The sequence below is a fragment of the Octopus sinensis genome, linkage group LG16 (assembly GCF_006345805.1).
Source record: "Octopus sinensis linkage group LG16, ASM634580v1, whole genome shotgun sequence".
NCBI classification, from domain to species: domain Eukaryota; kingdom Metazoa; phylum Mollusca; class Cephalopoda; order Octopoda; family Octopodidae; genus Octopus; species Octopus sinensis.
In genome coordinates, this window is record NC_043012.1 from 25,103,330 (window position 1) to 25,117,694 (window position 14,365).

General features: G+C 37.0%; 1 protein-coding gene across 1 annotated transcript; it reads left to right on the plus strand.

Annotated features, from left to right (window-relative positions):
- The first annotated feature begins 4,606 nt into the window (after nt 1–4,606).
- LOC115220622 lies at nt 4,607–4,999 on the plus strand. The gene has a single exon (XM_029790768.1). It carries the CDS (start codon nt 4,607–4,609, stop codon nt 4,997–4,999), a length of 393 nt encoding a protein of 130 aa, XP_029646628.1.
- Nucleotides 5,000–14,365: the final 9,366 nt, after the last annotated feature.

Consider the following 14,365-nt stretch of genomic DNA (forward strand, 5'->3'; position numbering starts at 1 on the left):
ATGGGTGTAGTAGTTTGGGTGCGATACAAGGTGCACTAGTTAACAAGGGAATAATTATCCCTTCTGTTTTCGACCATTATTTCGTCTCGAGATACAACCTCACGATTCGCCCACTCTAATGTCATATAGGCTTGCAAAGTTTATGACCTTTCACTCGTTCTTTTCATTCCACGATCATATCCAGTTTCATTATTTCAAAAGTATGACAAATTTTTATAAAGAAACCTAATTTTGTAATTATCATTCACTTAGGCAGCTCCTTCCACGCATCCATACTAATTTTCTGGCATTTAAAAGCAACTTTTTCCGACATAGTTTTATGTACGTATTTGTCTGTTCACACTTAAAGAGATGGTTCATACTTTCTTCCACTTTCCCACACATTCTGCGTTTTCTCTGAAACACTTTAATTCATCTGTAATTCGATTTCCTTGCTTGTTCCATACTTTTCCTGGTTTTAAATGTCCATCTGTCGGCCACAATCAGTGTTCTTCACTTTGAAAATCTTCGGTTTGTTGCATGAATTGACCATATAGTTATTTGATTTATCGTTTTTCTGTTCCATATTGAAATCTCTTATTGTATAACTGATTTCTTCAATATTTCTAGCTATAAGCATTAATCTTTCCCGATTTTACACAATTTTTCAAGCCCCAAAACGCAATACCTTTGACGTCTTTTGCATGTGCGGAAGAAATCAATTTCATATAATACGAATTGTCTTTTTTCTTCTTCCCATTATAATCTCCCCTGCTTTATGCATGCTCACAATCATACACATATATGCACATGTAAATACATCTATATCTATCTATCTATCTATCTATCTATCTATCTATCTATCTATCTATCTATCTATCTATCTATCTATCCATCTATCCATCTATCTATCTATCTATCTATCATCTATCTATCTATCTATCTATCTATCTATCTATCTATCTATCTATCTGTCTGTCTGTCTGTCTGTCTGTCTGTCTGTCTGTCTGTCTGTCTGTCTGTCTGTCTATCCATCCATCTATCTATCTATCTATCGTCTAGCGAATGTTTTAAAAAAAGATGGGTGAATGTAGCAAGGATGGCACGTATGAATGACGAAGCCACCTTGAGCATAATCCTATGAACCCAGAAATTTAAAACAGAGGGTTACCCACTTGCAAACAAATGTGGTAACATATAACAATATTGACCAAGGTTACCGTGGTCTTTTTCGTAGGCTTTTCTTCCCACGGATAAACCTTACTTGCTTTCCCCTTTACACCATACATCATAACACTGTGATACACGATCCCTATTGATCGTTTTTTTTCCTCTTCTCTCCCCTCCCCATTTTTTCTTCTTTTTTTTCATTTCTCTTTTCTTTTGTTCCTTTCCTTTTTTTTTATTTTTTGTTCTTTTTTTCCCTTTTACGATCCCTTTTGATCGAAAACCTACGCCACCTTTTTTTTGTTTCTTTTGTTTTTTGATTTTTGTTTTTTTTTCATCCCACAAAAGAAAAGCTCTACCTTGTAACTTGTCCCAACTGTGTGCAGCCCTCTGTGGCCAATAAAGAAACTTATCTAACTATCTATCTATCTCTCAATCAATCAATCTATCTATCTATCTATCTATCTATCTATCTATCTATCTATCTATCTATCTATCTACCTGTCTATCAATAAACCTCTGTGTATACACACACACACACACACACATATATATATATATGAATGTATGTACGTATGTGTGTGTGTGTGTGTGTATGTGTGTGCGTGCATGCGTGTAGTTTTATACAATTATATATTATATGTCCTGTGGGAAACTAAGGTAAACACAAATATAAATTAAATTAATTCTTATGTTGCATTGTATGTTCGACGCATAACTACAAATGGGAACACTTTACTGCATTTCGTTACAGGGATCTAATAACATAATTTCTATTCGGCCTTATGTTAATTTTTCATTACACATGTTGGTCTGTATTTCATAACTAGTCACACTGTTTTGCACAGTGGGCAACTAACCAACACAGTGAAAGCTGACTAAATAATGACAATATACATGGAGATCTTGACTCATGAAATAATATTTTTACGTCTGATTGTTCACAAAGTATATATTATATGTGTATAAAAACATATGTTTGTATGTGTGTGAATTTGTGCGCGCGTGTATGAGCGTGTATGTTTGTATGTGTGTGCATATATACAGTCAATCTCCAGAGAGACTGGTGGCGTTTTGGGTCGGCATTATTAGAATTATTTCCTACTATCTTAGTTAGAAGTAAGGGAATGAGCAGGCAGAAGCGCCAGCATGTTTACCGGCTTTTTGTCTACCGTTACGTTTTGAGTTAAAAGTGTGCCGTATAGGGTTTTGTCTTTCATCTGTTCGAGGTCAATAGAATAAATACTAATTAAACACTGGGGTCTCTGGGATTGATTTATCCCGTCTCCGAAACTCGGTGGTCTACTGCCAAGATTTGAAACCGATATCGGAGTTAGAAGTTGTAAAACTCTGCACACTCTCTTTAATCTTTCTTCTTTCAACTTTTTCCTGAAGATCGATTCTCCTTGAAACGTTGGACTTTTTCACCAGCCCCCTGCGGCAAGTTCACTGTACTTTTCTATCGATATGACCACATATAAATAATTCGGTTGTCAGAAGCTGTGCGGAGGTGCGACTTGTGAGCTTGCATACAATCACACGCACCTACAAGTGCGCGCGACACTCAATCACGCACACACACCCACGTATATATAAATATATATATATATATATATATATATACATAAGTGTATGTATATTGTATATATAAACACACACACTCTCTCTCTCTCACACACACACACACACAGACACACACACACACATAGACACACACACACACACACACACACACACACACACACACACACATATATATATATATATGAACGTGTGTTGAGTGTATGTACACAAGGCGAGACGCACTTCCGCACAATTTCGACATCCGACTTTCACTTACAAGACATTGTTCGTTTCAAATCTGTGTAAGAAAAGACTTGCCGAAGACGCTGTGAAGTGATTTGGATTAAAGCCAGGACCACGAACAAATACAAAGCAATCTTCTTAGCCACGCAGCCATTCCTCCGTGCTACAACAAAACAACAAAAAGAACAGCAACAATAACAATAAAACCATTAACATCATCAATAACAACAACAGTTATTTTCCTTTCAACTTTCATCACGAAAGTTACGAACATCCATCGTATCCACTATTTATTCTGTCTTGCCTTGTTCATTACCCAGCCCCTAACCATCGACTCACCACTCTTCAGTCCAATATAAAAGAATAAGGAGAAAGAGTAACGTGTGTAATGACCCTGATACATGTTTCTATAATGGCGACCATTTTCAAGTGAAATCTACGCTGGAATTTACTAATTGCCTTCACAGTTAATACTTTGTGAACTTCCTGGCTCAGTTTCCTTCATTTACACTCACATCTTTGTTTACAACGGATATCTATTCTTTTAATGAGATGTGATATCCATTTTCTTATTATTCACCCGCCAAACTGAAATTACGCACATCAATCATCTGTCAAGTAAGTTAGAGAGAGAAAGAGAGAGAGAGAGAGAGAGGAGGGGCGGAGACAGAGAGAGAGTGAGAGAGAGAGAGTGAAATAAATAGAGATGCAAGCAAAGACAGGCAGAGCTAGAGAGGAAAGGAAGGAGAGAGATGATCAAAGTAAGAAAGAGAGAGAGAGAGAGAGAGAGAGTGAAGAGGAGAGAGAAACAGAGGGAAGGTGAGGGAGAGAGAGGAACGGTGAGAGAGAAAGAAATAGATACAGGCAGACAGGCAGAAAGAGCCAGAGACAGAGAGAGAGGGAAAGAGAGATGGGATCAAAGTAAAATATATATATATATATATATATATAGAGAGAGAGAGAGAGAGAAAGAGAGAGAAAGAAGAGAGAGAGAACACACTGTCAAAATTTCGTCGTTGAGTAATCCACTTTAATAATTATAGAGGAAATCATTAAGTTCAAGGGCCCTAACGAAGGGTAAATCTAATCTTTTAGTCTTACCCACGTAATGTAAACCCTTTTGATTAATTGATCCTCGTGCAAAAGCCACCTTCTGCAACGGAGACAGAATATTCATTATGTTAGCCTGTCAAATGACGTATTATGCGTTATTAAGATTCAGATGTGACCCCTTCTGCATTTTTAAACCAAAGACCAATTCTGGTACTGATAGATCGGTCCTAGGGTCAAGGATATTGTTGGTGATGTTACACTTTCTCTAAGGTTTTAGGGTTTATAATTAGAATTACGTTAGGGATCGTGACACGCCTATTTAAGAAGCAAGATCTGATGGAGCTTACTATTACTTGAGCCTAAGGGGACCAGGATGATGTTCTGTTTTATTGCTGTGTGTTGCTTGTGTTTGTCAAATGCGGAGACATATATATGTACAATCACTCACATACATAGATGTATATGGGGTGGTGCTTTAAGGATATCACGAAAGATTTGATCTGTTATGTTTACAGGGCAGGTCTGGCAACTATTTAGGAGAAGATACGCACAAATCCTAATCGTATATAATATATCTTCCTCTTTTCTGAAGACTTACCGCATGATTCCTGATCCTACGGCTGATTTGGGTGAACTTGAAGCACGAGCATTTATAAAGTTCCTGTTTTTCCACGGTAAAAGAGCGGCGGACTTCCATGGTGAGATGAACAAAGCCTTGAAGGATGGCTACCCGTCTTACTCCAGAGTGTCAGGGTTTCGGACTGGTCATTTCGAGGTCACAGATGAACCTCAATTAAATTCCGCGACCACAGAGAACAAAGCCGACGCTGTGCACGTCATAGTTCTCAAGGACGTCAGGTTTCTCATCCACAACATTCTGTATATGAGAAAGCTTTCCACAAAATGGCTGCCGACATACCTGAACGCATATCAGAAGCGCATCAGTAACAATATCAAAGACGATTTTGGACCGGTTCGCAGCGGGAGATGCTGATTTTATGGCTCGTTTTGTTACCATGCATGACACTTGGCTTCATCATGACACAAGCAGCAATCAGTGGAGTGACTCCACAGAAGTTTCGAACCCACAAGTCAGCTGAAAATTTTCTGGCTTCAGTGCTCTGAGACAAAGATGTAATGCTCTTCATAAGATGTCTACCAAATGTTCCCATCTTCAACTTAAAATACTACATATCTCAGTTGGATGAACTGCGTGAAACTTTGGAGGAGAAACGCCTGAAAAGCTGTGCCGTGGTGTCCTGTTTTTGCAAGCAATGTACCAGCAAATACAGCACATGACACCCGACAGAAAAATACGCAACTTTGGCTTCGAGTTTATAGACTACCCATCTTACTTTCCTGACTTGGTTCCATCCGAACGTCAGCTCTTTCCACAAACGAAGAAACATTTCACGGGAACAAAATTTCTCTACGATTCGGAAGTGATCGCTGCTACAGAGGCCCAGTTGCAGGTCCAACTTTCCGAGTGCTTTTTACTGCAATAAGTGTGTAACATGAGAGAGGAATTTGCTGAATAAAGTCGGGATTAACTTATCGTGCTGTATTTTATTTTACTCAAAGCCTGGAACTTTTCAGCACCACATCGTATATGTACATTCCGATAGATAACTTGACCAAGTAGTTTCTACTACTACTACTACTACTACTACTACTACTACTACTACTACTACTACTGCTGCTGCTGCTGCTGCTGCTGCTGCTACTGCTGCTACTACTACTACTACTACTACAACACACACGCATATACATACATACATACATACATACATAGGTTAGATCTGTTGGTAAGAAATCTTGAAATAAAACTGAATAATGACATACATTCATACATATGCACATACATATATATGTATATATATATATATATATATATATATATATATATATATATATATATATATATATATACATGTGTGTGTGTGTGAGTGTGTATTTACATAAAATGAAGAAACTATGTTTTACTATCTTGAAGAGTTTGGTTAAACGAACGAAAAGTTTTATCCAAAATTCTGGCCGTCTCCTTCCTATCAATATACAATATCTGTACACCACTTCAAGCACCCCCACTCTCTCTCCCTCTCTGTTTCTCTCTCTCTCGCTCTCTCTCTCGCTCTCTCTCTCTCTCTCTCGCTCTCTGTATATGTATATATATATATATACACACACACACACACACCTAGTGTAAGCACACAGGCAGACACACATACATACATGTGAGTGAGTGCGTATGTGTCATTGGGTTTCTGGCAACCGATGTTGGTTTGCTTACTTCCCCGTGCATTAACAGTTCTGCAAAGAAACCGGTAGAATAAGTAGCAGGCTTTCAAATATAAGTGGGTACTGGGCTTGATATGTTTAAGTAAACCTTTCAAAGCGCTGCCCCATCGTCACTGCAGTCCATATATGTACAGTCGTCCTCAAAATTATTCATACCCCATCGAAAGCAAAATCCTTTTTTAGATTCTTGATTTGTAAAAGCTTCTATATTGGTACTTCCTTTGTATCTTTTGTCTATGCACAAAGCCACATAGGAGTTGGGTAAACTTAATTTGCATAGAAATAGATATAGCCTAAAGTTCTTTTTTGCACATGTTCAGAATTATTCATTCCTCTATTTTCACTTCCTTTGAATATGATAGTCTTTGTCCTATAGTTAATTGCAGAAGAGTATAACTAGCGTATAAATAGAAAAAAAGCGTTCTGGCCAGTCTCAGTTTCTGATCATCATCGCCAAGAAGGAGCTAAATAAGGACCTACGTCAACGTCTTGTGCGTGCCCACAGTGAAGGAAAGGGTTACAAGGTCATTTCAAAGCAGTATGATGTCCCTGTGGCAACCGCCCAGAGCATAATCAACAAGCACAAAAAGTTCAACACTGTTCAAAACCTTAGTGGGAGTGGCAGGAAACGTAAGTTGTCTACCAAACTTGCCAGGAAAATCTGCCGAGATGTCAACAACAATTGCCAGACCACAATCAAGGCCCTAATTGAAACGCTGGACTTGGCAGCGATAAAGGAGCCACAGTCCACCATTAAGTGAATCTTGCACAGAGAAGGTCTCCATGGACTTAAGCCTCGGAAGACGCCGATGTACAGGAAGAATCATCTGGAGGCTCACCTGGCCTTTGCTCGATGTCATCTGAAGCAAGATCTCAGTTTTTGGTCAACCATCCTATGGTCTGATGAGAGCATGTTGGAGTTATTTGACGATATGGGTGCTGAATACGTCTGGAGGAAGAAAGGAGAAACATACAAACCGAAGTACACTGTTCCCACCGTCAAGCCTGGTGGTGGGAACCTAATGCTATGGGGATGCTTGTCTTCCAGTGACACAGGGAACGTTGTCAAGGTCCAAGGAATCGTTAGCTAGGAGGAGTACATCAGGACCCTTGATGAAAACGTGAAGGAATCTACCGAGAATCATATCCTCAAAGTAGTGAAGAAATGGTTCAAGGACAATGATGTCAACGTCCTAGAATGGCCGAGTCAATCTTGACCTGAATCCGATCAAGAACGTGTGGTGAGATTTGAAAACCAGAGCGATGGCTAGAAAACCGACCAACCTGACCCAGCTCGAGTCTTCGCCATGGGAGCTTGTGGAGACGTAAAAGAATTGTCTAGAAGCAGTCATAAAAAAAACAATGCTATTGACTATTAAAGGAATATGTTGGACTCAGTAAACTTAGAATATGAATAGTTTTGAACATGGCAGTTTTTGAAAATCCATAAAGAACCATTGAAGTGAAGAATTTCTTGAATTGTGTATTGTTGTGGTTCTGGTCACTTGTTAGTCACTTGTAACTAATAAAAAAAACTTGACAAAATGCATTCATTTCATCATAAAAATAAAAAATAACAAAAATTAACAAGGGTATGAATAATTTTGAAAATGACCATATATATACATATCACACATGTTAATGCATAGGTGTGTATATGTATGTCGGGTACATTTGAGTGTGTGCATGTAATTATATATATATATCACGTGATCACCTGATCGACCGGACTATTTGATGATTTTACACATCACTGGTCACAATGCACTTTTTATCGTTTTTGCTCTGGAACGATGCCCCTCCGCTGGCTGGGTGACTGGGCCAACATTACCCCTGACCGGAAGGCTACTTCGTCGCAAGGTTTCCCATTTACACTTGAATGGCCTGGAACAACGTGAAATTACGGTTTCGTTCAAGAAAACAACGCAATGCTTGGTTCGGAAAGCGAACGCACAACCTAGCGATCATGAGTGCAATACCCTAACCACTAGTCCATATTTGTATGTATATATACATTGGCCGTGTGGTAAGTAGCTTGCTCACAAACCAAATGGTTCTGGGTTCAATCCCACTGTGTGACACCTTGGGCAAGTGTCTTGTACTATAGACTCGGGTCGATTAAAGCCTTGTGAGTGGATCTGGTAGAGGGAAACTGAAAGAAGCCCGTCGTATATATGTATATATATATATTTGTGTCTGTGTTTGTCCCCCCCCCAACATCGCTTGACAACCGATGGTGGTGTGTTTATGTCCCCGTAACCGAGCGGTTCGACAAAAGAGACGTATAGTACTAGGCTTCCAAAGAATAAGTCCTGGGGTCGATTTGCTCGACTAAAGGCGGTGCTCCAGCATGGCCGCAACCAAATGACTGAAACAAGTAAAAGAGGAGCACAAATATTCCTTTAGTAATAAAAAAGGTCTATTTTTACCAAAAATATGCTCTCAATATGATGATGTTCATTGTTTTTTTTTTAATCTATAGTTTAGTTTGGCGCAAATCAATTTTTGTGTTGATTCAAGTATTCAGAAAATTCTGTTATCTTATAAAATAGGAGAAATAAATGAAACCAAGTGACAAAGAAAAAAAAGAAAATTCCCCCAAAAGACAGTAAAAAAAAACCTATTGCTTACGCGCGTGCATATCTTATTCCTAAATATCTTTCATCTGCATTGCAACGCTGCAAAATATTTGCATCACACTACAAATGTACTATTGCTTCTAAAACTAAAACAAACAACTAAAAACTAAACAACTAAAAACAGTTGGTTATTCTTCCACATGTGAACACTGAAACATCCATCCGTCCATTTATCCATCCATCCATCCATACACACACATACACACGCACTCGCACACACACATACACACACATATATAGAAAAGATAAAGTCGAAAAATTGCTTTAACCTAACAGAAAAAGATGTTGCTACCTACTTCTATGGAATTATCAAGATGTATTGTTTCCTCGATATACGTGATATTTTTATCCTAAAAGCTAAGATTAAAAAAAATTTGGTTAACTAAGAGTACGTCAAGTGATATTCTTCTTCTTCTTCTTCTTCTTCTTCTTCTTCTTCTTCTTATTATTATTATTATTATTATTATTATTATTATTATTATTATTATCATCATCATCATTATTATTATTATTATTATTATTATTATTATTATTATTATTATTATTATTATTATTACCATTAAGGCGGCGAGCTGGCAGAAACGTTAGCACGCTGGGAGAAATGCTCTGTGGTATTTCGTCCGCCGCTACGTTCTCAGTTCATATTCCACCGAGGTTGACTTTGCCTTTCATCCTTTCGGGGTCGATTAAATAAATATTAGTGAAACACTAGGGGTGATGTAATCGACTAGTCCTCTTCCCCAAATTCCAGGCCTTGTGCTTATAGTAGAAATAATTATTATTATCCTTGTTGTTGTTGTTGTTGTTGTTAAACAAAACGAAGTAGATTGATAAATGTATTTTTTGAACCAGTTGAAGACACAGAGATTGTAGAAATATCGTTCAATAGATAACAATGGCACTCTTAATTTTGACTCTATATCTTCAAGAGGAGTTACCTCAATCCATTCTATATTTTTATTATTATTATTATTATTATTATTATTATTATTATTATTATTATTATATTATTATTATTATCATTATCATTATTATTATTATTTTCGTTATCATCTTTCAATTCTGTTTCTATTTCTTGCCGAGTGCCTTCCTGACACATTGGACAGAGAAATGCACTGTATACATTGGCAGGCCATTACAATAAACATACGAGATTGTTCATTTACAAAGTCATGTGATGGAGAAAAAGGCGAAAAAAGACAGAGAGAAAAAGGGGGGAAATAAATAGAAAGTAAACAAAGAAAATAAAGGGATAAAAAAGGAAAGAATATATATATATATTATATCTCCTTTACATACATTCTTTTAGGTTCAAGGCAGTGCCCTAGTATGGCCTCAATCCAATTAATAAAACAAGTAAAAAGATATGAAGATGCATTCTTATTGCGTTTTGCCATTTTAGAGATGAAAGTATCGGGGAATTTATGACAAACCAAAGATTTGAATCAGGTGTAGGCATGGCTGCGTAGTAAGGAGTTTGCTTCTCAACCCCATGGTTCCGGGTTCAGTCTCACTGCGTGGCATCTTGGGCGAGTGTCTGCTACTATAGCCTCAGGCCGATCAAAGCCTTGTGAAAGGATTTGGTCGACGGAAACTGAAAGAATCCCGTATATATATATATATATATATATATATATATATACACACACGAAGGTGGTAATGTGTTTGCGTCTCCGTAACTTAACGTTTCGGCAAAAGCGAATGATAGAATAAGTACCAGGCTTAACTGAAATGTTTAGTCTGGGATCGATTCATTCGACTGAAAATTCTTCAAGGCGGTGTTTATAGAAGACCACTATAGTTACACATGCGTACCAGACTCCCCTCTCTACGCTACTGGTGTTATCCAAGGGAAAGGCAAAGGCTGAGACAAGTTGGCACCAGTGACGTCACAACTCATTTCTACAGATCAGTGAACTGGAGCAACGTGAAAAAAAGTGTCTTGCTCAAGTACACAACACACAGCCCGACCCGGGAATCGAACTCCTGCTTTATGATTGCGAGCCCGACGCTCTAACCACTTAGCCATGCGCTTTCAATATTGTTATGGTCATACACCATTAAATCATACCCCGCTTCCACCAGCTTTAAAATGATACTGAAAGGTCTCGAGTAGAATTATATAAATCAAAGGTCAGCGCAAGCTGTATTAGCATTTCATTCGCTTTTTTCTTCTTACGAAGGCTAAGATTTACTTGTTCAATAATTATAAATCCCACCCCATCTCGCTCTCTTTCTACATCTATCCGTCCGTCTCTTGCTCGTTCGTTCACTTTTTATCTTCGATTTTACCGACGTCTAGATATAAATCCATACATAAATGAATAGCTAAGCTGATTAAGAGATTGGAGAACATGTCTTTTACGAATTATCAGTTCAACCAGACTGTAGGTAGTTCCCTATCCTTTATCTATATTCACTTCGTTCTTTAGATATTAAAAGCAGGACCCAGTTCGAGGTGGTCCTCTCACTGAGCACGGTGCACCAGTTAGATTACCTAGGTACTAGAAATATGTACTTGCGCTCTGTGGTTCTGTCTCAGGTCATATTCAACGAGTCAATTCACCTAGCTGACAATAATACAATGTGGTCAACGTGGTTCTGTCTCAGATCACAGCTTGTCAGTTATTCTATCTAGAAGTCAGAAAAATCTATTAGATCAATATGTTTCTGTCTCGGCCATTACTCCACATATCAGTTAATCTAGCTGTCATTAAACGGTTGTAAATAAAATGTTTTGGACTCAGAGAAAAATCCATTTACCAATTTATCTAGGTGTCAGAAATAAGTACAAATCAATTTAGTTAAGTTAGAGATATGCGTGAGTATGTGCGAGTGTGTGTGTGTGTGTGTGTGTGTGTGTGTGTGTGTGTGTGTGTGTTTATGTGTGTGTGTGTGTGTTTGTGTGTGTGTGTGTGTGTACGTGTGTGTACGCGCATGCAAATGTTTTAGTAAAGCAAATTATTGGTCGTGCTATAGAAAGAAGATTCAATTGTTTGATTACTAGATTTTTCTCTCTGTGACAACCAAATTGAAATTGCCTTGACTAGTCTCAGCACTTCGGAGATCGATTACAGAAATTCTGACCTCAGGGAGATTTGTTGCAATGTATGTTTACAGAATACAAAAATACGGGTAGAACTGAATTGGTGTGCACTAATTTGTATGAAGTTGGTAACTGAAATTCCTTAATTATAAAAAAAACCAAAAAACACACAAAACACTCTATTGAAAGTGAAGCAATGTAGACTTAGAAATATGTTATTTTCATAGTCACAGTATCACAGTCACAATAGCAAACGTATAACCAACATATATGTACATACATAAATAATCATATATATAATATATATTATATATATATATATTATATATATATATATATATTATATATATATATATATATACATATATATATACATATATATATATACATAATATATATATATATGGTATGTATATGTATATATATATAGTATATAATAGATATATATATATATATAATATATATGTACATATTGTATGTGTATATAATATATATATTATATAATATATATAATATGTATATATATATATATATAATATATATATATATATATATATATATATATATATGTACATATTGTATGTGTTATATATATATATATAATATATATAATATATGTATATATATATTATATATATATATATATATATATTAATATATATAATATATATATATATATATTTATGCTGCTATGATTGACCTCTACAGCCACAAGTTCTTAGTCTCCCTATTTATTTTCTCCTTTCCTTTCTGTTGAAGAGCGTAGGCTCGAAACCTAAAAAACTTTCTCACCTTCCCAAGTGTCAAACTAATACACCTACTTGTTGTTTATAAACCTATCGTCCTCATTTGTTTTTCTGTAAATTTCAACTATATATATATATATACTTGTCTCTCTCTCCACTCTCACTCTCTCTCTCTATATATATATATATATATTCTTTTATTATTTTACTTGTTTCAGTCATTTTAACCTCGGCCATGCTGTAGCACCGCCTTTAGTCGAGCCAATTGACCCCACCACTTATTCTTTGCCAGCCTAGTACTTATCCTATAGGTTGCTTTTGGTCGATTAAATAAGTGCCAGTTACGCACTGGTTTCGATGTAAACGACTTAATCACTTTGTCTGTCCTTGTTTGTCCCCTCTATGTTTAGCCCCTTCTGGATATTAAAGAAATATATATATATATATATATATTATATATATATATATATATACAACAACAATTAAATTAAATTTGTCAAAAATATTTTCTCGCTTTTGAGATAGCGACCTGTTCACTGACAAAACTTCGTGCAGCACGAAGTTTTGTCAGTGAACAGGTCGCGGTCTCTCAAAGCGCGGCGAAAATATTTTGACAAATTAAATTTAAATGTTGAAAGTTGAATCTAACGGTGTTGTGTGTTTCTGAAATGGCTTATAAAACACTTCCACGCATGCAATTGTTTTCGATCCAGCACACGATCTCAGATCAAGTCACTCGCTATGCAATTACATCTCCGTAATATATATATATATATATATATGTATACATGCTCAGGTGTGGCGTTGTGCTTAGTAACTCGGTCGCCAACCACAGGGTTCCGGGTTCAGCCCCAATACGCCTTGGACAAGTGTCTTCTACTATAGCCTCAAGTGCTCCGAAGCCCTGTGAGTGGACTTCGTAGACGGAAACTGAAAGAAGCGCGTCGTATATATATGTTTGTATATGTTTGTGTGTTTGTGTTTGTCCCCCCACCATCGCTCGACTACCGATGTTGGCGTGCTTACGTCCCCGGAACATAGCGGTTCAGCAGAAGAGACCGATTGTATAAATACTAGGCTTACGAAGTATAAGTACTGGGGTTTATCTGTTGGACTAAACGCTGTGCTCCAGCGTGGCTGCAGTCAAATGACTGAAACATATAAAAGAATAAAAGAATATACGTGTTTTGTAATTTGTATGGAGTATGAATTGAAAGAACTGTATGCAATATCAAACTGCTAATAAATTACTTTTATCCATTAAATCTCTCCATTTTCTTGCATAATAATATTTGATATTTACAATATATTTATTGAAGAGATATCTCTCTTTACTCTTTTACTTGTTTCAGTCATTTGACTGCGGCCATGCTGGAGCACCGCCTTTAGTCGAGCAACTCGACCCCGGGACTTATTCTTTTTGTAAGTCCAGTACTCTTTCTATCGGTCTCTTTTTGCCGAACCGCTAAGTGACGGGGACGTAAACACACAAGCATCGGTTGTCAAGCAATGCTAGGGGGACAAACACAGACACACAAACACACACATATGCATATATATATATACATATATACGACGGGCTTCTTTCAGTTTCCGTCTACCAAATCCACTCACAAGGCATTGGTCGGCCC

Bases quoted from the DNA above. Each gene is read 5' to 3' on its own strand.
- LOC115220622 (XM_029790768.1), top strand. From the start codon at position 4,607: ATGATTCCTGATCCTACGGCTGATTTGGGTGAACTTGAAGCACGAGCA.